We start from the raw sequence: 23,778 nt of genomic DNA, 5'->3' as shown, positions 1-23,778 counted from the left end.
AAGCAGTTTTGTTAAAATCATAGCAGCAGAGCCTGAATGGAAGGATTCAGAGGATGTAGAGAAGAACAGGAAAATGTGGCAACAGCTAGAGAGAACAACAAAAACAATGAAGGGAGTAAAATCACACGTGCTTTGTTTGCTGTTGGAAATGATCTAGTAGAGAAGCAAAGATTGGTGGTGCAAGGGGCAGAAGAGAATGATCAGGTGAAGGAACTGAACCACAGTAACAAGAGGAAGAGCAGGGCATGCTGATACCTAGGAAGGTAGGAAGGTAGAAGGGTGAGCATGGGGCAGGTCTAACTGCTTTGGTTTATTTATTAGGGAGCATGGGGACCGGCTGAGTGCAAAAAGCAGATGAACTGGGGAAATAAATTTTAATTAATGGGCAGTCCTGGGACCCACCTGAGACTTGTGATCATGAGTTTAAAGTGAGAAGTCACAATGCATTTTTTCCATCACATCTGGCAGTGCAGGGGCACACAGCATGCAGAATGTCAGTCTAACTAGGCCAGCTGCATTCACAAGAAGAAACAGAACATGGGACACAGTTTATATTGCTGAACACCAATATGCCACTTTATTATTCGGATTTCTTTTCCCATTTGTCACATACCTGTCAATGTTTACACAATGAGGAAAATCAGCCAGCAGTGGAAGTAACCAACCAAATCAGCTGATAATTCTGTACCCTCTTAACAGACATCAATTCTTACTTGGAAGGGATATCTCTAATTTGATTCAGTCTCATGACTATTCTTAAAATCGGTGTCAAGATTGTCACAATTTTAAATACAGACAGAATTGCCAGAAGTACATAATTTTATATATATATGTATATATATATACATATACACACATACAGAAAAATACAAGACTAATTGTTTCTCCACAATATTTAATTTACACACTACTGCAACTCTATGCAACTTCTGAGGACAGGTTAAGGGGGTACAAGAAACTGTTTAGAGCAAGTAAGTCGTTTGGTCCAATATTATCTTAATGTAATGGTTATTTGCTCCCTCCCTTTTACATGACGACATACTATGACATACGACACATGCACAATCATTCACTTACGAACAAATGAGTAAGACGCCACTCAGACTAACATCTCGTAAACCCAGAGGGTCAACCAACCACACACAACTAATAAGGCTATGATACAGCTATGCAGCATAAATGGTCAACACTGCTGATCCTAAAAGTGAGCACCATATATACATCTGAATATAAAAAATCATTGAAAACCAAACACATACGGGTTAGTTAAAAGGTGCCATTCCAAGGCTATACATAATCACAGGAAAAAGTATTTACATTACTTGGAAAACAGCTGCAACAAAGAGTTTATTGCCAATGCCCTTTATAAACTTCTCTCCTACGTTTAATACAGATGTTACGCTCACTATCTATGTGAACCACACATCTTATTTCTGGCCCTTTATAAGATATTCCCTGCTCACGAATTTCAAGCAAACATGTTCTATGGCTTCACCCACACTTCTATTCTCATAGCTTTCAATTATAAATATCACAATGAACTAGAGCTGTAGCTTAAAACATATCTAGCCTAGGTCTAGAAAGTAAAGTGTTTTGAGTATCATCTTTGCTTAGTTAAGTATACTGTGAAATTCAGATTTCTGAGTAAAATACATGAATTCTAAAGTAGCAGAGTCAGTGTGTATTTGGAGAAAACATGACCAATGGAATGCTGTCTTTTGGTGCTCTGCCCACTCTATGGACCAGGCGACTGTCACTGCAGAGACATGAGGGGAGGCTGATGAGTGTGGGAAGGCCCTGGGGCCCAGCCACATCCTATCACCAATGTCACTAAGCATTGCTTTTAAGACCCCAAGGGCACGGCATGAAAAAGTAGCATCTGGCCCCTTCCAAAATGATACTGGGTCCTACAAGATAAAAGCCACAAAGGATGATTATCTGGTCAAAAGTAGTCTTTGTACAAGAATAGTTTAAAGCAAGAGTTCTTTGATTATTGTTTTGGCAGGACGGCAAAGTGAAAAATACTTTCAGCAAAACAAAACAAAAAAAATCAAAGAAAAAAAAAGCAGGCTCTGTGCATTTTTGATTGTTCTATGTGTGAATTTCATCCTTTTATGTGTATTTTTTAATCAGCCAATTTTCATAGGTAACTGAGCTAAAGGACATAAAAGAATGGAAATGACAAAGGAGCCAACCTAATTATCAAACAGAATTATCAAATTTTTATCAAATGCCAATAATTTTTTTTTTTAATTTATGGGGTTTTGACTTTGCCAACATCTGCATGCACCTCTGCTTTCCATGTTAGGCCCGATAGTTTCTTCTATCTACAAGGTTGTAAAGGAACCCTGGGGTGTGCCCTCTGGGAAGGAATTTACACGGAACATCATTTTGTTCTGTTAGACAGACACGCACTCTATAAGTAGAGTTAAGACATCATCAGTTCACTTCATCACATTACAAAATGAGATTGTCTGCTTGTGATTTACCACTACGGGGGAAGCTGCCCTATAAATCTAAGCACTTTATCTCACCTATTACAAATAAGAAAATCTTTTTCAATTAAATTTTAAGAGCCCAGACTTTTTTTTTTTTTTCTCTCACACCATAGCTTAAGACAAACAGGTGTGGGTATGTTGAAATCAGGGTTTCAAGGTTGTCAGTGCAGACGCTCACTGTACTCTGCTGTGCACAGGCCTCAGAAAGACTGCGTGTGCACACACTCGTGGGCTCCAGGCCTGTCGGCATCACAATGTTATTGCTTTGGTTCTGTTTCAGACACCAGAGTGTGCCTCAGAACACTGAATATCCATATCACAGAAGGTCGGGGCAGGAATTTAGGTTTTTCGCAAGGAAACAAAAGTATTTCTTTCTCTCTAGGTTAAGTGCAGAACATCAAATTTCTAAGTGCTCCATTTATATTAGGTTCCAAATATACATTTAATTTAATCCTGATCATCCACATTAAAATTATAAATGTAAAAAGTACACAAGAGACTTTTCAGCTGGAAAAGAAGTGTCTAGCAGCATGCACAAAGACCATGCATTGTCACATCGTCAGGCGAACAAATGAAAAAGTAATAAATAATTGTCCGCTTTAAAATAGTAAAAACCAAAAAGGGACCAGTGAAGTGAGCCGGTCTTCATGGCTCTGAGCAGGAAGCGCACAGCGGCAACAGCCGGGATCAGATGACATGGCAGCAGCTGGCCTGGCTGGAGGCGCACAGCAGCCCCTCCTTGGGGTTGCGCTGGATGTTCACAGAGATGGTCTTTTCACATAGAGGTAGCTGGAGCACGTTATTTTTCAGGTTCTTGCTCTTTATCCGGTCCAAATCCGCCGCGGTGTCCGCCACGTGGTCAGAGAAGAACTTCATGCCACCCATGGCCGGGACAGGCGCTGCGCTTCCAGCGGAGCTTATGCACATCTTCCACGTGGACTTCTCCTGGACCTTCACACTGGAGAAGGACAGGCCGTTCTGCGGGTCGAGAATGTACTTGGCGCTCCCGTGCAGTTGGGAGCCGAGGCAGAGGCCCATGAGTTTCAGGCTCTCCACCAGTTCCCCGGCGCTGCGCGCCGCCAGCTGCGTGGAGGTGGAGGTGCCGGGCCCCGCACAGCGGCGCGTGCTGCCCGATGTGCCACCAGGGGCGCCGCCCGAGCCACCCGCGGGGCTGCCCCCTCCGGTGCTGTTCTCGCTGGGGCTGGCCTTGTCCGCGCCTCCGCCACCGTGGCTCGGCTTGCTCTGGCCCCCGCCGTCGCCTTCGCTGCCAGGGGGGCCCTCGCTGCTATCCCGGCGATGCCAGGAGTAGGTGAAGCCGCTATCTTTATCCAGCCGCCGGCGGCTCTCAGAGTCGTCGTCACTGGTCTCCGAGCTGCTGCAGCTCGAGCCCCGGCCCTGACTTTTCCGCCGGTGATAGCGCTTGTGAACCGTCCCTGGGGAAGCGATGTTCATCTTTAGGCGGCTCAGCTTGGGAGGCAGATTCTCATCCATGTCAAACTCATCGTCGGACTCCCCCTCCTCGAAGATCTGGTTGAGGACCGGGGCGCTCTTCCTGGACGTCAGGCGGTTGGTCACAGACGGCTTCCGGCGGAGAACCACTTGTGTTGAGAGGGACATGGGTTTCCTGTCCTCCTCGTCTTCCTCTTCATCTTCCTCCACTCGGAACAGGCACTTGCGCCCAGTGGCCGTGGGTTTCAGGCTTGTGGGTGGCACCGTGGAGAGAGCCGGTCCTGCCAACTCAGGGAGGTCTTCTTTCTTAGCTGAGTCACACAGGCCTTTACTCCTGTGGCCATTGAGGACATTGTCCGCAGCCCGAGCAGGAGACTGAGGGACAGTCGCATGGGACAAAGGAGTGGCTGTGAGGTCATCCTCAAGGTCCTGAGGCACATCAATTTTGGTCGGCCATGACTGCCTGTGTAACAGATTGAAAAAAAAATAGGCAAGCTATGTGATAACATGTACACTTTACCCAAGTAACATTATATAAAACTTACTAGGACAACATCCACAGAGTTAAAAAGAAAGAAAAGAAAAGAAAAGAAAGAAAGAAGGAAAGAAAGAAAGAAAGACAGACAAAAAGAAACAGCAGCCTTGCAAACCCATTCAACATCCTGTAAACATCACAAGGACTCTAGAAGGGCAAATGTGGTTTTGAAACATGGTTCAGTTTGTGGCTTGTTGGCCAAATGAAAGCTTCATTGCGGCTGTCAGAAAAGGGGGCAAACATCATTTCCATATAAAGTTTCATACTACAAGAAAAACCTTTTTAAAAAGTACAAGGGAGTTATCGCCAAAACATTTTGTTTTGAGCCTTATATCACAACCGCTGAAGGTATATTATTGCTTCTAAATTCACTTGAAATTTCCAGTTCTCCAGATTTTACAGGATGTTATTAAAGTTGGTGTTAACAAAAATAAATGGAAATAGTTTAATGAATTTAAATATGAGACTACTAGAGAGAAAAGTCAGTGAATAGTGGCATATATAAATCTCTTCTTCACCAATTAAAAAATGCACCCTCTAAGCTAAATATAAATACATATATTTTAAAATGTCCACACAGGAGTACTAGATAGCAAAATCCATTATTATTTAAATTTTGATTTTATCCCCCAATCTGGAGTCACTTAAGTAGTAACACTGCTTGGTAGCCAAAGGAAAAGACTGTTGAAAGTGAAGTCTCCAGCCTGTTGTGAAAAAACACCTTGAATTCTCAACTAGCCCTTCCCTAGGGGAATAGTAGACACCAAAGATATGGAAAACCACCACTGCTACGCTGACAACTCCACTTCACACCAACTAGGTTACCTTAGAAACCTGTCAATTAAATCTATTGCTTTAAAAAAAGCTGTAGGAATTTACAACAACAGCTTTCCCCACTTGGAGCCTCCTCCTCTCTCTCAAGGATGGAATGAGTCAGTTTGCTGGTGACTTTGCTTGGTAGTTTATAAAAGCTGAGTGTTCAATGTTTTTGAGGTCAAGCAGTGTCTCTGGACAAGTCGTCTGTCCTCACAATACAACTATGCCAATTCTGGGTAAGCCTGGAGGCCCTGGGAAATGGTACACAACATTCCTTGCAGGCTGTTCCTCAAAAAGCAGTCACTCAAAATGTCACCCTGGCCAATGTTGGGGAAGTCTGGTGGTGGGAGGCAGGTGCTGAGAGTCCATTTGACCTGCCACTTGAGAGGGGTGGGGCACAAGGTGTTGGAGGCGCATCTCTCTCCCCCCACCCCCAACCTAACAGAAGCCTAAACCATCCTCAGAACCCACCCCCAGAAACAAAACTGGCAATCACTATAGTTGTACCAGTAACTTAATCACTACTTCTGAACCAATGGCTCTTATTTATATGAGTAAATCAAATTATTAAACAGCTCACATTTATTGAGAATATATCTGGGCCCAACACTGTGCTAGACTAAACAAGCAATCTTTACAGCCACATCACTGTAAGAAAATCATGACTTATCTTAACGAAAGATAACAGACTGCTAACAAGAATTATAAATGAGTCATATTGACAGCATGGTACACACTGACTGACAGCTTACTAGAACCAGCTCTGTGGTCCAAGCCTGACAGGCTTTAATTCATTTAATCCTACCAAAATTCTATTGTCCCTCAAGAGTCAAAGAAACCAAAACACAGAGAGTGTATGCAACCTGCCCAAGGCCACACAGGCTTGAAGACAGTGACATCTAGGCTGAGTTCTGTAGTTACTAAACCCCTAGGGCAGTGGTTTCACTCTTCAACCCAGGAAGCCCTCTGAATGACTGCCTGTTGAATGGATAGGGCCTCTGCAGTCAGGCCTCAGTGCTTTTCCTCACTTCCTAGTTTTTCTCTGGAAGGATGAGGGCATTGGCCCCTCCCCTGTGGAGGTCAACTCCCAGAGGACTTTACAAGGTTCTTCTAACAGATGGAGCACAGCACACACGTTTCCATCCCACACTGGCGGGACTCAAAGAATGTATCTGCTCTGAGGCTGGCTCTCCCTGGCTTACCTACTCCCTGCCCCAGAACTATGCTGATTAAACACGTCTCCTGACTAAGTCCAGGTTTCTGCATCCCAGGTCACTCTGACCCCAAGACACGCCCAGCAATGGAACCGAGTTAAGTCTAGGGTTTCGACAATAAAGAGAAGATGAGTAAGCAGACATCTACCACCTGCCAGTGGGCCCTGGGTCCCAGGAGGAGGACAAGCTCTGAGAGCATCTCCATTCCATAATCCCCAGGTGGGTAAAAGGAAACTGCATGGAAGGTGCTGATATTTCTTTATAGCTGTTAGCTTTGTAATTTCTATAATAAAGTAAAGCCAATTTGACTCATTTACACATCTGATCAACTTCAGATTGAGTTCTCATTTTTTCCACTGAACGGAAAATAGTTCAACTGCAAATATTCCCTTCTCCCAAAGACTAGGGTGGCTACAGGCTGAGTGGCAGTGACTCTGCTTTGGGGTTGCTCTTTTGCTCTATAGGGCTCAGGTCTGGACTAAGTTGACCCTAACCTCTCATTGTCACTCTTCTGGTTTGTCCCATGTGCAAGAGTCCCCTCCACCCCCTGGGGCCCAGTCCTCCTCCAAACTGACCACAGAGTGCCTAGTTTTCATAATGCAAGAATACCTCTAGGATGTAAGTTACTAAATTCATCTTCCAGTTAGAACAGACTTCTAAATAGTCTTTGATCACCCAGGAATTTTTTTTTTTTTTTTTTTTGCCTTTTCTAGGGCCACTCCCACAGCATATGTAGGTTCCCAGGCTAGGGATCCAATTGGAGCTGTAGCCACAGGCCTACACCAGAGCCACAGCAACTCAGGATCCGAGCCGTGTCTGTGACCTACATCACAGCTCACAGCAACGCCAGATCCTTAAAGGAATGTTTTCTTATCTCTATTGCTCCATACTAAGCAACAACCTACTCATGGCACACTGACTACAAATAATTTAAAATCCAATAATATTCATCCTCCTTTAAAAAGTTATTATTGTTACATATTCACACACATATGTTCATATATAGTTGGAATTACTAGTAGGGAATTACTTAGAATCAGGAGCATCCTACTCTTTTTGAAGCAGTACAATCCCATTGATTATGTTATTTGAGTAAAGAATAATTCTAAATAAATTTCATAATGGTGACCAAAAAAAGTAACCCTTCTCAAGCTTTGATTTTAAATGGAAAGCTAATAAAGCAGAAGAAAAAGAAGAGTAGGAAAGTGGGAGGAGAGGGGAAGGGAGCGGAAGGTGGGAGGAAGGGCAGGAAGAGCAGGGAAGGGATACAGAGGAGAGCAGTTTGCTGCTCACAAAGACAGCGAATCGTTCACAGTGATGAAGGCAGACACGGAGAAAAGCACTCCACCTATACTGATCACTTATCCCCCACCACAACCCTGAGAGTAAACAGCATTAGGACACCCACTTCACAGATCAGGAAGCTGTCAGAGAGAGGTTAAGTGACCTCCCAGGGTCAGGCAGCTAATAAATCAACTAGCTGATCTGACTGTGAAATTCCTGAAATCCTGAGATAACATCACGCCACAGAAACGTCCTGAATGTTTTTTAAAATTATTTCAAATACTGAACCCTGTTCCTGGAATGAAAAAATTAAAGAAAATAACACATTTATACATGTTAGACCTGGGAGAGTTTAATGGAAATAGTTGACAGACACTCTGGCTTGAGGCTGCTTCTCCAAACCAGCAGCTGCAGCCCCTCTCCCCACTGAGCCCAGAAGAGAAAGGCATCCTGGTGACTAAGACCCTCCTCACTCATGTGGGGAGCGCACGCATGGCCTCTCCACTGAGCCTATCACCACTATTGGTACTCTCACCCCACAGAGTTAGCAAACAGTTTTTTAAAAGTTCACTATTTCAAAATGTTAACTTACTAAAATCAGTGAAGATTTTTTTCTCACCTAAACTGGGCCTTGATATTGCTAGGGCTTGCAGACCTGGTCTGTATTTCTTTTTCTTGCTTTTCCCTCAGGATTCTTTCAGCAAGTAAGAAGTAAGTGGCTGTGATGTGGTTATACCTGTTGGTTTCCAGGGCTCTGAGGAAATAAGGGAGAGTGAATATAAGCCACATCAGCAGGTTTGTTTTTTCACAAACAGAACTAATTTTCCTTAAAATACAAGCAAATGAAATCCAATGACCTAGAATCTTCAAAATAATGGAGAAAACACATATAAGAAAAAACATCCTTGTAGTGATTTAGATCATTCCTAAAATTCTAAGAAACAACTGCATAAAAATGTTCAATTAATGAGGAAAACTCAAAATGTTGATGGCAAGTGAGCTGGATATCAGTTCTAAAGGCATAAGATAATGAAGCTTTCAAGGATGTATGCATTATCCAAAAATTTAATGTCTGTGTCAGTGTTTATTAAACTGGCTTACTTGCTTCCAAAAGAACTATGAAATGAGTTATATGAATGTGCACTGAAACACACTAGTAGCAATCAAAAAAATCAGAAAAAGGCTTTATTTTTATACTCTGTCTTTACTGGCATTTTTAGACATTTATAAATTATTAATGTACTAAAAGCATGTCATTAGCCTCTTTAAATAAAATCTATGCATTCATTCATCCACTTCAAAAGTAATGCTCTCTGACTTCAGTCTGGCTGGCAATGCGCTGGCAGGTGCTAGGGCATGATGCCCATCAGGCACATGGCTCTGCTGCTCTCCTACAGCTGGCCTGCTATGGGACATGGCAGTAATGTCACAGAGGATCCACAAGGTCCATAAATATGTAATTATGGTTTTCTGGAACCTTCTGTAGCTAGTGAATATACACAATGAACACTAAGAAAGGAAGCAATACAAGGGTCACTTCTTACAACATGTGCAGTGGGGCCACAGCTAATGAGGGCGGGTGGGGCTTAGTGAGAGATTCTAGGCAGAGCCCGAAGGGAAACCTGGGGGCCAGAAGGACTTCTCAGAGTGGTTTCCTCAGCCGAATACTGGACAAAGCTGTAGGCTTGTGTGAAGGCAACCAACAAATATACCTTTGAACTCAGGAATCACCCTGCAATGAGGAGCTGTTCATAACATGGGTAGCAGGCAAGAACTGCCTGACACCAGCTAGAAGGACTGGGGCTCAGGGAACCACCTGAGGCATTCAAACTGCCCCTTCTATTGGATTTATAATTGAATTTACATGAGTTAAATAGTTCTATACAAATATGCATGTATTTAAGACAAGACTATTAAGCCACTTCAGGGAGAGGCAAAGAGCCTTTCATTCACTCAAAAATAATCATTTTCTACACTCGTAAAGTGACTGTCCTTGGTAGAAAGGGCAAGTGTCCTACTCTTCTCTGTTTAGGTCATCTCAGTATCTATGGGTCAATCTGTGAAAGCTTATAACACACTCTGAAACCTGTAGAAATCTATACTTAAACCAAAATCATGAACCTGAGTTTATTTTTGTAAATCCTTTCCAGTGTACCCTAAAGATACATGTCCTATATGTGGATACCCTCCTGGGGACCAGGATCCTTTTTATTTTCTTTTTTTGTCTTTCGTCTTTTTAGGGCTGCAACCACAGCATATGGAGATTCCCAGGCTAGGAGATGAATCGCATCTATAGCTGCCAGCCTATACCACAACCATAGCAATGTGGGATCCGAGCCATTTCTGCGACATACCCCACAGCTCACGGCAACGCTGGATCCTCAACCCACTGAGCAAGGCCAGGGATCGAACCCGCGTCTTCATGGGTACTAGTCAGGTTCATTAACCACTGAGCCATGATGGAAACTCCTGGGAACCAGATCCTTGAGTGCCGCATGTGACAGTCTGACATGCTACAGAGGTCAGTCCGGCCTGCAGCCAGCCTCCTCTCCCCTGAGGTCAGTTATCCGGGTCAGATCACCCAGGCCAGAGTGCCCCTCCTGATAGGAACACTTTTTTTGCCCTCCTAAAGTATATCCTCTTTCCATCATACCCAAGTGTTTCTTCCAACAGGTTAAATAACTTTCAACTTTTCATTTGTGGAAATGATTCACATTTTTATAGATGGGACCTCTAATAGAAATCAATCAAATGATTGTTAAAGCAAGTGCATCTTTATGTAATCATTGATTCCAAACTTCTTAGGTTATTACAAACTGGTTGGGTTTTAAAGAATTCAACTAACAATGTGTGCATTTTGTGGGTTCCAGGTTACGGCAACAAGGGCTCTGGAGAGCCAGACAGTAACTATTTTGCATTTTGGAGGTCATACGGTCTCTCTCACAACTCTGATACTGCAGCACAATGCTGCTACAGACAATATGCAAACAAAGGGGCATGGCTGTGAGTCACTAAACCTTTACTTATGAAAATGTGTGACTGGTCAACCCCTGATTTAGAGGACTTGTGGTATTGCCCTGAGTGTCCCTACTTCTCTGTGGGGACCAGAGGGAGACCAGGGAATGAAGAGGATATAGCAATGGACAAGGCATGTACTGGGGTACAAAAGTCCATTCCAATCCACCTCTGCAGGAAGGGACTCAGTGACACCACTAACAATGGTTTACTTGTTCACTGGTACAAAAATAAAAACAAAGACCAACAAAACTTATGAGCCAGGCACTGGGCCAGGAACTCTAGAGATAAATGACATAACCCCTGCCAAGTGGGAATTCTATCCATGACACAGTGTCCATGGGCCCTGACATGTTAAAAGAACTCATTCCAAGGACCCAAAGCCCACGGCCCTATACTGATGAGTGCCAACATACTCGACAATGGCATCCCGATCTGCTATGTCCCCAAGCACCATGCGCTGAATGATGCTGTTGTGCTCCTCTTCCGAGAGGTTTTTATATGACACAAGGGGGATGTTATACTTCGTGGCTGGTGAAGGGTCCACTCCCAGAAGCCAAGGATGGTTTTCAATCTCTTCTAAAGAGGCCCTTCTCTTGGGATCTCTCTGTAGCATCCGTGTGATCAGGCTAGAAAGGAAAGCAAGTCCATGTTAAAGCAAACAGCTGTGGGGGATTAGTAACCGTGTGTTACTGTATTTATCAAAATTGTTTCCTAATCTTATACCATCAATTTAATTACATTCACTAGTGGAGGTGGTGAGGCAGATGGGAATAAAGAAAATACAGTGCCATAAAATTCTTAAAAAAAATCACAACCACCAGATATGCTGATAAGCCAAACACACAAATGCAGTTTCCTATCATCTAGAATTAACTCGTGGTACCAACATCTGTCCTTGAACTAACTGTGGCAAAACAACAGATACCAACCGTGGCAAAATCAGATACAGTGATCAGCAATGACATACAGAATAGGGTGCATGAGCCAACTTCTATTTCAGGAAGAATGAATGACCATCCTGATGAAAGCAAACAAAATGCCATATATTTTAAGACATATATTTTGTTTAAAGGCATTGTGTTGGCTAGAAGGAAGAGTAGGAGGGAGGAGGTGAGGGAAGGAGGGCAGACCAAAGGACAGACAGATGAACTACTCAGCATGTAAAAACAGAGTAAAAGCAAGATTCTTAGAAGGCAAAGGACAAAGCTGCCCTCTGGCCTGATTGTTTCTGCTTGTTTCTGTTTAAACACTCAGTGCATGAAACAGAATAAAACATGTAAGGCCTACTGACGGTGGGGGATGCAATTCTTGGAAAGAACTTGATAGATGTTCTTGATTCACCCTTCAGTGTGAGGGTGAATGAGAAATGAGAAATAAATCTACTGCTAAGATGTCAAGAAGGAAAACTGCCTGCCTCAAAACTGGCTATGGAGGTGGAGTGGGGGAATTTCTTTTAAGAACTACAAGCTGGTCCTCATACAAGGTTGTGGTCCAAATTAGTGATATCATATCTGTGTGATATACATATTGAATAAGTTAATTTTAAGAGGTTTCAGGCTGGAAGTACCCCTAGGCAACTAGTAGAAAAGTAAATGCAAACTCCCTATGTAATATTACAAGAAATTTGACCTCACAGTCAAAAAATACAAAGGAACCAAGGTACCACTGCAAGAACCAAAATATATGATGGCAAAATCAGAATGCAAAGACTTCAAATACCTCTACATCTATCAGTGAACACAATAAATATAAATGGAATAAACTCTCCAATTAAAAGCCAAAAATGCCCAGATGGTCAGAGGAGATTAAACAAAAATCCAACTCCCAATTTTTAAAAAATATGTACCCCCAAACAAGACAACAAAAGATTTAAAGTAAGAGGATGGAAAACTATACAGCACATGAATGCTAACCAAGAGAAGATTGGTATGGTTAGCTAAAACTTATCTAGATAACACAGACTGACTTTAAGGCACAAAGCACTGTTAGAGATAAATAGTGATACAAAGCTTCAATTCACCAGTAAGATACAACAGCTTTCAACTTGTTTGGGCCTAACAACATTCTCCCAAAACACCCAAAGCAAAAACTGATGGACTTTTTAGAATTAAAAAGATAAATTTACTATGGTGTATTAATGGGGTAATAACTTTTTAGTTGCCTATGAAATACTTTTCACACAGCAGAAGACTATCTCAGTAAGTGATAGGTCAAGCAGTCAAAAAAACTCAGAAGGGATGTAAGTAATTTTGAATAACATAATTAGCAAGCTTAATCTTAAGGATTTATAGAAAACTGACCCCAACAATTAGAAAACAAACATTCTTTGAATTCAGAACAAAAGGATTATTTGCAGAAGCTGACTCCATGCTAAGCCATTAAGCAAGCCTTATCAATCTGAAAAAAACTAGTACCATACAGACTATATTCTTGGATCACAATGCAATTAAGTTAGAAATGAGTAACAAAAAACTAAAAACTCTATACATTTGGAAATTTTAAATACCTTCTAAAAGGGTAAATAATCAGAACTGAAAAATAACAAAAGGACTATACATCAAAATTAGTGGGATGCAGCTAAAATGATACTAGGAGGCATTCATAGCCTTAACTACTATGTTAAAAAGGAAAATTTGTGAGGTGAATATCTGACATAAAAAAGGAAAAGAACAAAAGGATTATTGGTCCATGAAGTAGGTAGAAGGAAATAATACAGACAAAAGAATATCAATAACATAAAACAAAAAATAGTAAATTAATAAAGACAAAAGGTAGTTTTTGAAAAAGATTAAAAAATTAACAAACCTCAGACAAGACTGATCAAGACAAAATAGAGAAGGCAAAAAATCAGTATCAGAATGAAAAATGGCAGCAATCCCACTTTAGACTTCAGAGGATGTTATAAATAAATGGGGCCAATAAATTTGAAAATTTAAATAAAATGGCCAAGTTCCTTAAAAACAAAACTTAGTAAAAGTTACATAGGATAAAAGAGAAAACTGAATGGTCCTATGGTTATTAAGATAATCCCTCTAGGAGGAAGACACCAAAAGTAGGCTTCTAAGATGTTAGAACTGTTCTTTTTTAATTTTTTTTTTTTTTGTCTTTTTAGGGTTGCACCCACAGCATATGAAGGTTCCCAGGCTAGCAGTCGAATTGGAGCTACAGCTGCCAGTCTATGTCAGCCACAGCAACAGCAGATCCGTCGTGTCTGCGACCTACACCACAGCTCACAGCAACACCTGATCCTTAACCTACTGAAAGAGGCCAGAGATCAAACCAGCGTCCCCATGGATGCTAGTCAGATTCGTTTCCCCTGAGCCATGACAGGAACTCCTAGAGCTGTTTTTAAGCTGGATAATGAGTACAAAGGTGTTCATTTTATTACATACACTTTTTATCCCTTCTTCTCAATGATATATATCAACACAAAATTAAGTTACTCTGCTTTAGTTTTTTTCAGAAGGTGCTATGGAGATACTCCTTGAATTACAAACACCTAACATAATGTATACCCACAGACCCGTGGCATTGCTTCCTGGGGTAGCGAGTAATAATAGTAAAGGCATAAGGATTATGATGAGGATAATCATTAATATTCCTTTGAGTGCTACTTATGTGCTAAAGGACTAAGCCATGAGTTTTATGCACAGTAATTTATTAATTTTCACAATAACCCTGTGAGGTATCCACCATTCTTAAGATCATTAATAAACTGAAAAGCAAGTACTTGAACCCAGAATGTTTGAATACCTAAGTTCTTAACCATGGCCAAAGACGGTTAAGCATCTTCAAGCTATCAGATTTCCTTTTTACCAGCCAATGGGAGAAACTAAAAACTCTGTTTCTATAGCAAAATCCTTCAAGTAGTAGCTATAATCTCAGCTGACTTTATTTTAAAATATCACCCACAATATCAGTGAAATACTGAACTTCAAACAGTTCTTTTATTCTATTATGTATTTATCTCTACACATATCACAGTACTATGTAATACTTTAAATGCCAAATAATCAACTTGCATGTACTTCTTCCCATAGCCACATGAACCGAAACAGAGCTCTTCGTTTTTGTTTTTGTTTTTTTTTGACGCACCAGCAGCATATGGAAGTTCCTGGGCCAGGATCAAACCCGCACCTCAGTTGTGACCTGCACCACAACGGTGGCAACACCAGATTCTTAACCTGCTGTGCTACAGGGGAGCTTCCCCAAACAGAGCTCTTTAGTCAACCAGGGGGAGGAGTGCATGAATAAAATTATGAGACACTCTCTGTAAATCCTAAAATGATGTGTTGATGGTCTATTTCAGGAAACAAAATCCCCTAACTCATCTCTGGAATGTCAAATAATTCCAGGTGGTTCTGCTTTTTGCTCATGCAAAAAGGGAAAGCAGTTCTTATGGTAATTCTTCAAGTGGAAGTAACCATCACTCCTGGAGGGTAAGAGGCATAGAATGGATGGATGTCTTGAAAACTTGCATATCTAAAACACAGACTAATACATTCTATACACCAATATTAAATGTCAAATCATATTCTGGGGTTAACTCCCCAAAACATACTTAACAAGAGCAGAAATATTAAGTTCAAAAATTAAAATAAACAAAGATAATAACCCACATGTGTATCTTTTTGTACTTACTCTTTACACTCTTTAGACACATGGGATGGTACTGTATATTTGCAATCCATGATCATTGTCAATGTTTCACTGTCATTGGCCTCTTGAAAGGGTGGCTGCCCACACACCAACATGAAAAGGATCACTCCCAGACTCCATATATCTACAAATCAAAGACATACTGTTAAATACTGAATTAGTTAGAAAATCAAAAACACTAAGAGGAGTAAAAGTACACTAACAAGCTAATTTTATTTTGAACAGTTAAAAGCAATGTATAACTGAAAGTAAAAAGATCTAGGGAAGAAAAGTCCCAGTAAGGGAGGGAAGGTATATGTCTTGTTCCCTGTTTTTATATTCACCTAAGACCCAAGCAAGTATCAGGCACATAGCAAATGGTCAATAAATGTTCAATGAAGAAATGAATTAATTCATGTGTTAATGGCAAGAACATCAACTGGAAAGTACCCAACAAGGTTCCCAAACCAAGAGACACACACTGTTATTTTTCCCATTACATTATATCCTAGAGAGAAAACTATGATATTTACACTCTGAGATATGAAGAATTTTGCCTAAAGTCACAATTGTCCAGGTTGTTCTTTAACCTCAATCCTGGTCAGATAAACAGATCACATCATAGATAAGAAATTAAAGCTCAGAGAGAAGAGCAATATTCCTGGGCTGGGATGTCAATGAGGAAAAAGACTGGTTATACGTTACTTCAGAGGAAATAACTAGGACTGAAGGTCTAAGTAACCAGGAGGCACACTTGGACTTAAAAAACAGCATAAGCTACTTAATAAAACCATGAAAACACTGGAAAAGATAATAAGTTTCCTATCGATGTAGGTATTCTAGCAAAGGCTGGGTAACCACCTGCCTAATTTCCTGCATATGACATTCCTGTACTGATTTTAAGGTTGGACTAGCTGACTTCTAAGGACCCTCTCACCGCCAGCATTATGGTAAATACTGTAATAACAAATAATCCCCTACTTCTTGCCACTAAATAAAGAACAAAGCCATCACTCAGATGGAAAAATGATGCTTTTCTTAGATTTTTTTTAAAAAAAAAGGATGACTCCATTTAGAAAGGACAACACAAGTAATTCCTTTTTCCAGAAATTAAAGTATAGCCATGATTATATGAACATTCATATAGCAAGACATCAAGAAGCTTTCTAGGAGTTTCTGCTGTGACACAATGGGATTGGCGGTATCACCACAGTGCCAGGATGCAGGTTTGATCCCCAGCCCAGCACAGTGGGTTAAAGGATCTAGCATTGCCACAGCTGCAGCATAGGTTGCAACTGCAGCTTGGATCTGATCCCTGGCCCAGGAACTCCGTATTATACTAAATAAATAAATAAAATAACATATATTTATTTTTAAAAAGCTTTCTGGACCAGCAAAACAGAGTATGGGACAAGGCCTCATGGCCATTGTCACTACATCTGTAAACACTCAACTGTTGTTTTCATTTAAGGGTCAACACCCAAAATTATATAGGTTCATGAGAACTAAAACTTGTTAATAATGTATCTTTTACGTGGTCCAAAGTAAACAAAGATGGCAAGAAAGGCAGAAACCCCTAAGTTATACACAGTGATATTTTTTATACAAACAATAAATTTTACTAAGGATGCTCCAATAGAAATTAGTGAAGGATATGGAAATATCTGCTAAAATTAAATCATTTACATAAATGAGAATTAAAGGGACCTGAGAATCACCCAGTTCAAACCCTTGACTCTGCAGCTTCCCTAAGAGGTCGCCTGGCTTTACTTGGATGCATGAATTACCCTAGCAATGAATTACAGCAAACCGGCTCAGGACTCCCCTCCACTCACTGACCCACTCTTCTTTATCTCCATCTTGGAACAGAGGCCATCCACATTCAAAGTCAAATAATCTGAGTAATGGTAACTAATTGAACCTGCTTTTTTAAATATTCAGTGAGAATAATTTATAATCTCAATTCTAGGAATATACATTAGCTTTTTAAAGGAAATTTATATAGTTGATATTTAACTTAAACCCTCTTTGTACAATATGAATCTGCTATTTCTGGTCACCTGCTCCAATTCTCAGGCCACCACTATGAAAAAGCGTCAATTACAATTATTCTCTCTTTAATGCATGTGTCCTGCATTTTACAAAATACTCATAATCTACAAATTACCTGTAAAGTAAACCCACCCATGTTCATTACACAAGCAGGGAAATTCAAGTTTTTGTTTATAATATATTCTTGGCTATCTCTTTTCCAAAGAAGGGGGTATGGTAAATGTCTTACTATAAAAATGCATAAATGTAAAAATCAGGATAGTTGAAATAAAAACTTTCTCCTATTGTTAAAATATTGACAATGTCCAATACTACTACTATAACCAACTCTAACCATTAATACATATGTATGTGAATATTCCTATCTTTCCATTTAAATCCTAAAAAACAATAATTTCTATAAAATGAGCTTGGTTACACTATTTCTTCTACCATCTCATAATTTAACTGTGGGTAAACTAATTTGGGTTTTTATTTTTTCTCTATGCTAAAGTGGAGATAATATCTGACAGCACAATTATACAAAACTGATGATCTAAAAACATAACAAATAATATAAATATCAACTAATAATGACCCCAAATTCTTATTTGGTTAGAGAAACTTTCTTTTTTCTGTTAAATATTAACCTCCACAGCAACAAAGGGAGTTCTTGTGTGGCTCAGCACATTAAGTACTCACACTGTCACTGCAGTAGCTCAGGTCGCTGCTGTGGCAAAGGTTCGATCCCTGGCCCAGGAACTTCTACATGCTGTGGGTGCAGCCCGGAACAAACAAACAAAAAAAACCAAAAGAACAGCAACAAGGAAGTCCATTATTTGAAAACGTTAGATCATTTGCCCAAGCAAACTAACACACTCTGCTAGTTAGGAAGTGATACATGACTAGAAGAGTAAAAAAATGACAAGGAATAGATATACATGCTTCCACTTATTTCAGTTAGGGTTCAAATAATTTCTGAACATGGAAATGCTTATACTTTGAGAAACCTAGCTAAGTAACATGATTGAAGCATTTAAACTGGAGAAGAACTGAGGCAGTAAAGTTTTGGAAAGGGTGAATGACCCTCTTACTGAGACAACATTATTCAAGGGCCCGTTTATTCCATCTTCTTATTGTCCATACTTTGTATTTCCTTCTTACTCTATTTCTTATCTTTGAATCATTAACCTTTCATCCTTTTTATTTTATTACTCAAATGAATTTATCACATCTGTAGTTGTATAATGATTATAACAATCTGATTTCACAGTATTTCCATCCCACAGCCCAGGCACATCCCTCCACCCCCCAAAATTAGGGAAGCAATCCCGTTTACCGTCGCATCCAAAAGAATTAACCTTTCATCCTAAGGGCCAAAGGAAAAAGATAAAAATAGTCACTAAAGGAACACAAAGTAGTGTGCCTTTAATCAAATTAGTAACAGTGAGGTACTTCCTCTTAAAGATGTTCTGGCCATTACAGAAGGGCTAGAAACCATATAAACAAGACAGAGCCCAGCATACAGAAAACCCTCCCAAGGAGGCTGCTTGCTGCTGCCCTGCTCCTGTTCATCTGTGCTCTATTCTGGACACAGTGAACACAGAAATAAATGAGACACCCCCTTGCTGTTACAGGGCTACTAATTCACTGAGAAACAGACAATGGGTAATAGAAACAAGTAAGCTTAAGAAGGCCCAAAGCCAACACAAAGAAGAAAAACTAATGGAGATGGGGGGAAAGAAATAGGGAAGGCCTTTTCAGTAATTCAGAGTGGAAAAGGTGTTAACTCGGGGGTTTGGTTCCCAGGACTAGACACCTGGTATTACAGGACTAAGAACTGCTTCAAAGGAAGGGAGGTGGTACTTGTCCTAATAAAAATTCATTTAGTGGATATTTAAAATTATCTTTTCTGTTAAAAAAAATAACTTGCTACTAAAACTACGAACTCACAAAGTATAAGATCATAGCCTCAACTTGAGATCCTAGGACCACAAGGGAATCCACCAAGTGTGTAACTGGAGAGGTAAAGATGGGTGGGGAAAGTTAGAGAAAGAGCATGGAATGGGGACTTTACATTATTTTCACTTTAAAAAATACTAGTGGAATTGTTTATTCATATTAAAGGTCCATAGGTTAACAAACATCAACCATCTGAAAAATGGTACTTAATATTGATACTACTATCTGAAGCATTTGTTTTTATTTTGGACCTGGCTATAGACCCTTGGTTAATAATAGAAAAAGAAAATATCACTTCATAGAATACAGTTCCTTTGATTAAAACAAAAACTTTCAACTCATAGAACTGTGGGTGAGGTGGAAAGATAATACAGTCTCTGTTAGTACAAAGGATGGGAATTACTGATCCCCTTACTGGCTTTCAGGCTAGCTGAAAATAAGATCTCAAAAAATGAGCGCCCAAGTCTCATCTGCTGACATTAAATAGGTCAATTCATCATAATTATGATGATCAATTGAATTATGCTATTTCTAGAGTTGGAAGTGGAGTTGATATTACAAAGTTCATTTAGGCAAGCTAACAAAAGAAAAAAATGAAAATAAAATAGAATAAAAGAATGATTAATTTGAGGAAAAGTAACTGTGAGAGGGTGTGGAGGGGGAATGTCACGACTACTGAGAGGTTTTCTGAAAAATCATTTCTGAAGTGAACTATCTAGACAGCAAAAGAATGACGAGGGATTAGAAAGTAATAAAAATAGGGAGACCAGAAGAAAGGTTTTAGGTAGAAACTTCTATTTTTCCCTCTGGCTTTCTTTTATCAGTGTAGCAATGAGTCATGAAATCAACAGGAACAATGTTCTAAAACCGCTACACATGAATTTGGGACCAGCACCTTTTACAATACCACTCACAAGTGGCAGAATTTATGCAATCACTTTTCAGTTCCAACTACGGTCAACAGCAACTGACATATGACCCAATACTAATGTTAAAGGGAATGCTTTCTCAGAATAGCAAGTACTGCTGTAGAAGTGTGCAGGTTCCAGGGGGTCTATAATAAAACCTAGGACCTTTGTTTCTTTTTTGGCACATGGAGGTTCCCAGGCTAGGGCTAATTGAGCTGTAGCCACCGGCCTATGCCACAGCCACAGCAATGCCAGATCTGAGCCGCATCTGCAAACTACATCACAGTTCGTGGCAATGCTGGATCCTTAACCCACTGAGCAAGGCATTGAGGTCAGGGATCGAACCTATGTTCTCATTGAGGCTAGTCAGATGAGTTTCTGCTGAGCCACAATGGGAACTCCATGGATCTTTGCTTCTTGTATGATATTCAGAAACCTAACCTCTATGGTCTACTGATGTGAATTCCTACCCACACAGTACGAACGACTCACCTATGTTTAAAATCAGCTAGAGCTCTGGTTACTAAAGATTCTTTTCTGCTCTGAACAAGATAACTAGTTGGATCTAAGGGACATAACTAGAAACCATAGGGAAAGTAGAAAACTGTCAGGTAATCTGAACAGTGTAAGAGTGAGGCAGAAGAGGAGTAAAGAATTTGGACAAGTCCATGTTTTAGAATAGCTCTATTATTCCTGGTTTATCAACACTCCAGTTAGAAGCAAACCTTTATTATTTAACAAGGAATCATTTCTTCTCTTTATAAAAAAGAGTGAGAATGAATATCATCATCTCGCACCTACTTCAAAAAACTTCTTTCCCAGACCTGAATGCACCTAAATACACCTTGGGGACTTCAGAAATCAATGCTGCCCAAAAGAAGCTTATCATCTTTTACCCAAACCTATTTGTCCTCATTTGTGTTCTAACCTGGTCACTTGGCACCACCACCCACCTATCCCAGACTCTACACTTTGTGGTCCTCTGACTTCCATGTCAGGGAAATCCCATCAATTCCAACGTGTGTTTCACCCTCCCTGAGGTCTCCCCATGCTCGCCTGCCAACCTGGCGACCTGGGCTACCTGGTAGTTTCAGCACCACCATAATACACTGCAATTACAGATGTTCTCTTGTCTTCCTCCATTGCTCAGAGCTCCCAGAGTGCAGAATATGTCCCCTGCACCCAGGTAATGCCTGCTCGACAGAAGTGTGTTGAACGGAGTGAGCCTGAAACTAAAGACAAAGCAGTACTTCTGCAAATACTGTTCAGGTAGAGCCCCGCAGAAAGCAGCAGAAGTCGAGGTTTAAGGTACATGGGTAGTGAGTGTACTTCATGTACTTCAAATAAAAAGCTGAAAGGGGGGAGTTCCCGTCGTGGCGCAGTGGTTAAGGAATCTGACTAGGAACCATGAGGTTGCGGGTTCGGTCCCTGCCCTTGCTCAGTGGGTTAACGATCCGGCGTTGCCATGAGCTGTGGTGTAGGCTGCAGACACGCTCGGATCCCGCATTGCTGTGGCTCTGGCGTAGGCCAGTGGCTACAGCTCCGATTCAACCCCTAGCCTGGGAATCTCCATATGCCGCGGGAGCGGCCCAAGAAATAGCAGCAACAACAACAACAACAGACAAAAAGACAAAAAAAAGACAAAAGACAAAAAAAAAGCTGAAAGGGAAAGGGGACTAAGAAGTGCTGAGAGTAGAGTGTGTGGGGTGAGGGGAGGGAGAGTCATTAAGGACAAGCTGCAGTGTCAGCTGTTTAAGGCATTATGCAAACTTGTTTTTTCAAGTGGAGAGAAAACAGGGAAAAGTTCAAGAACCCAAAGGTTATCAATCACACACTGTGGGACTATACACGTTCACACACATCCAAACCAGACAAGCAGCAGACTCTCTTCCAGCTCAACATTCCTTCCTAAGTCATTTTGATACCAGTTAGGAAATGAACTTTATAGATGCCAGGCTAAAACCTAAGAGCTGTGAGAATTCTCTCAGTATGGCCTAGTGAAAAAAGTATGCCTAGGTTAAAGCATCAGAGAGACCTAGGTTCAAACCCCACCAGGGCCGTTTAACTAGCTACATATTCTTGGCCAAGTGACCTGGCTTCTACATGTCTTAGTTCTCTCTCCTCTAAAATGTGGACACCACTACTTATCTGTTTCTTTCTAAAAGTGTGTCTGGGCAAACAATACTACATGTATCATTCTAGATTGTAGGAGTAGGACCAGCAGGAGAAAGCAAAAGGGATTTCATGCTTTTTATCAAATATACTTCTGCGTTATTTGAATTATCTCACAAGAACATTCGTTTATTACTTGAATTAGAAATTAACTGTTTCAAAAATAAACTCAAAAAAACTTAAACATGGCTTAAAGACATTTCTTTACATGACACCATAGAACTACTAGAAGACACAAAACATTTTTTGACATAAATTGTACCAATGTTTTCTTAGGTCAGTCTCCCAAGGCAATAGTAATAACAAAAATAAACAAATGGGACCTAATCAAAGTTACAAGCTTTTGCACAGCAAAGGAAAACATTAAAAAAAAAAAAAAAAAGGCAATCTACTGAATGGGAGAAAATAGTTGCAAATGATGCAACCAATAAGGACTTAATCTCCAAAATACCAAAAAACTCATACAACTCAGCAAAAACAAAAAAACCAACCCAATCAAAAAATGGGCAAAAGACCTAAATTGACTTTTCTCCAAGGAAGATGTACAGATGGCCAGTGGGCACATGAAAAAATGCTGAGTATCACTAACTGCAAATCAAAACCACAATGACGTACCACCTGACATTGGTGAGGACGGCCATGGGGAATGGAGAGGGAGAGGGATAGACTGGGAGTTTGGGGTTAGTAGATGCAAACTATTATATTTAGAAAGGATAAGCAATAAAGTCCTACTGTATAGCATAGGAAACTATACCCAATCTCCTGGGATAGACCATGATGGAAAAGAACAAAAGAATGTGTGTGTATATATCTAAGTCGCTTTGCTGTACAGCAGAAATTGGCACAATTCTGTAAATCAACTACACTTTAATTTTAAAGGGGGGGGGGGGGTCTAGACATGGTCTGTATTCACTGGACCAGTGATTCTCAACCTGTGGTCTGAGGTCCTTCATTCTGCAAGATCCCCTTAATGTCTGCATAGACCAATCTCATCCTACTTAGCATTAATAGCTATAGTAGGAAATACTTAATTTTTAGCACAAACAACTTCCTTCAAGGATTAAGAAAACTCAAATATTAAACTCACTGATGTTTATAAGCATCCCTGACAGTATTACACAGTGTGATCAAAAAAAAAGGGGGGGGGCAGGGTTATAGGTCCACAGACTCCCTGAGTGACCTTTTTCCTGGTGGTATCTTATTTCTACAGTGCCTAGGGAGAGGATTGGGGTCCTGGGAAGGCATCAGGATAG

General features: G+C 40.5%; 1 protein-coding gene across 5 annotated transcripts in view; it reads right to left on the bottom strand.

Annotated features, from left to right (window-relative positions):
• Window positions 1-548: 548 nt before the first annotated feature.
• The window catches only part of SNRK (SNF related kinase), a 55,702-nt gene continuing 32,472 nt past the window's right edge, over window positions 549-23,778 (bottom strand). For all 5 annotated transcript variants that reach the window (XM_047771296.1, XM_047771304.1, XM_047771324.1 and 2 more), the window contains 4 exons: window positions 15,456-15,597; window positions 11,228-11,440; window positions 8,416-8,550; window positions 549-4,410 (listed from right to left, as the gene is read on the bottom strand). In XM_047771296.1, coding sequence (XP_047627252.1) covers window positions 3,186-4,410; window positions 8,416-8,550; window positions 11,228-11,440; window positions 15,456-15,597 — 1,715 coding nt within the window. In that variant the 3' untranslated portion in view covers window positions 549-3,185. The remainder of the gene's footprint in view (window positions 4,411-8,415; window positions 8,551-11,227; window positions 11,441-15,455; window positions 15,598-23,778) is intronic.

Source organism: Phacochoerus africanus, chromosome 1 (genome assembly GCF_016906955.1).
Source record: "Phacochoerus africanus isolate WHEZ1 chromosome 1, ROS_Pafr_v1, whole genome shotgun sequence".
NCBI lineage: Eukaryota > Metazoa > Chordata > Mammalia > Artiodactyla > Suidae > Phacochoerus > Phacochoerus africanus.
The sequence above is the reverse complement of the archived record's forward strand: the minus strand, read 5'-3'. Positions and strand labels throughout refer to the sequence as shown.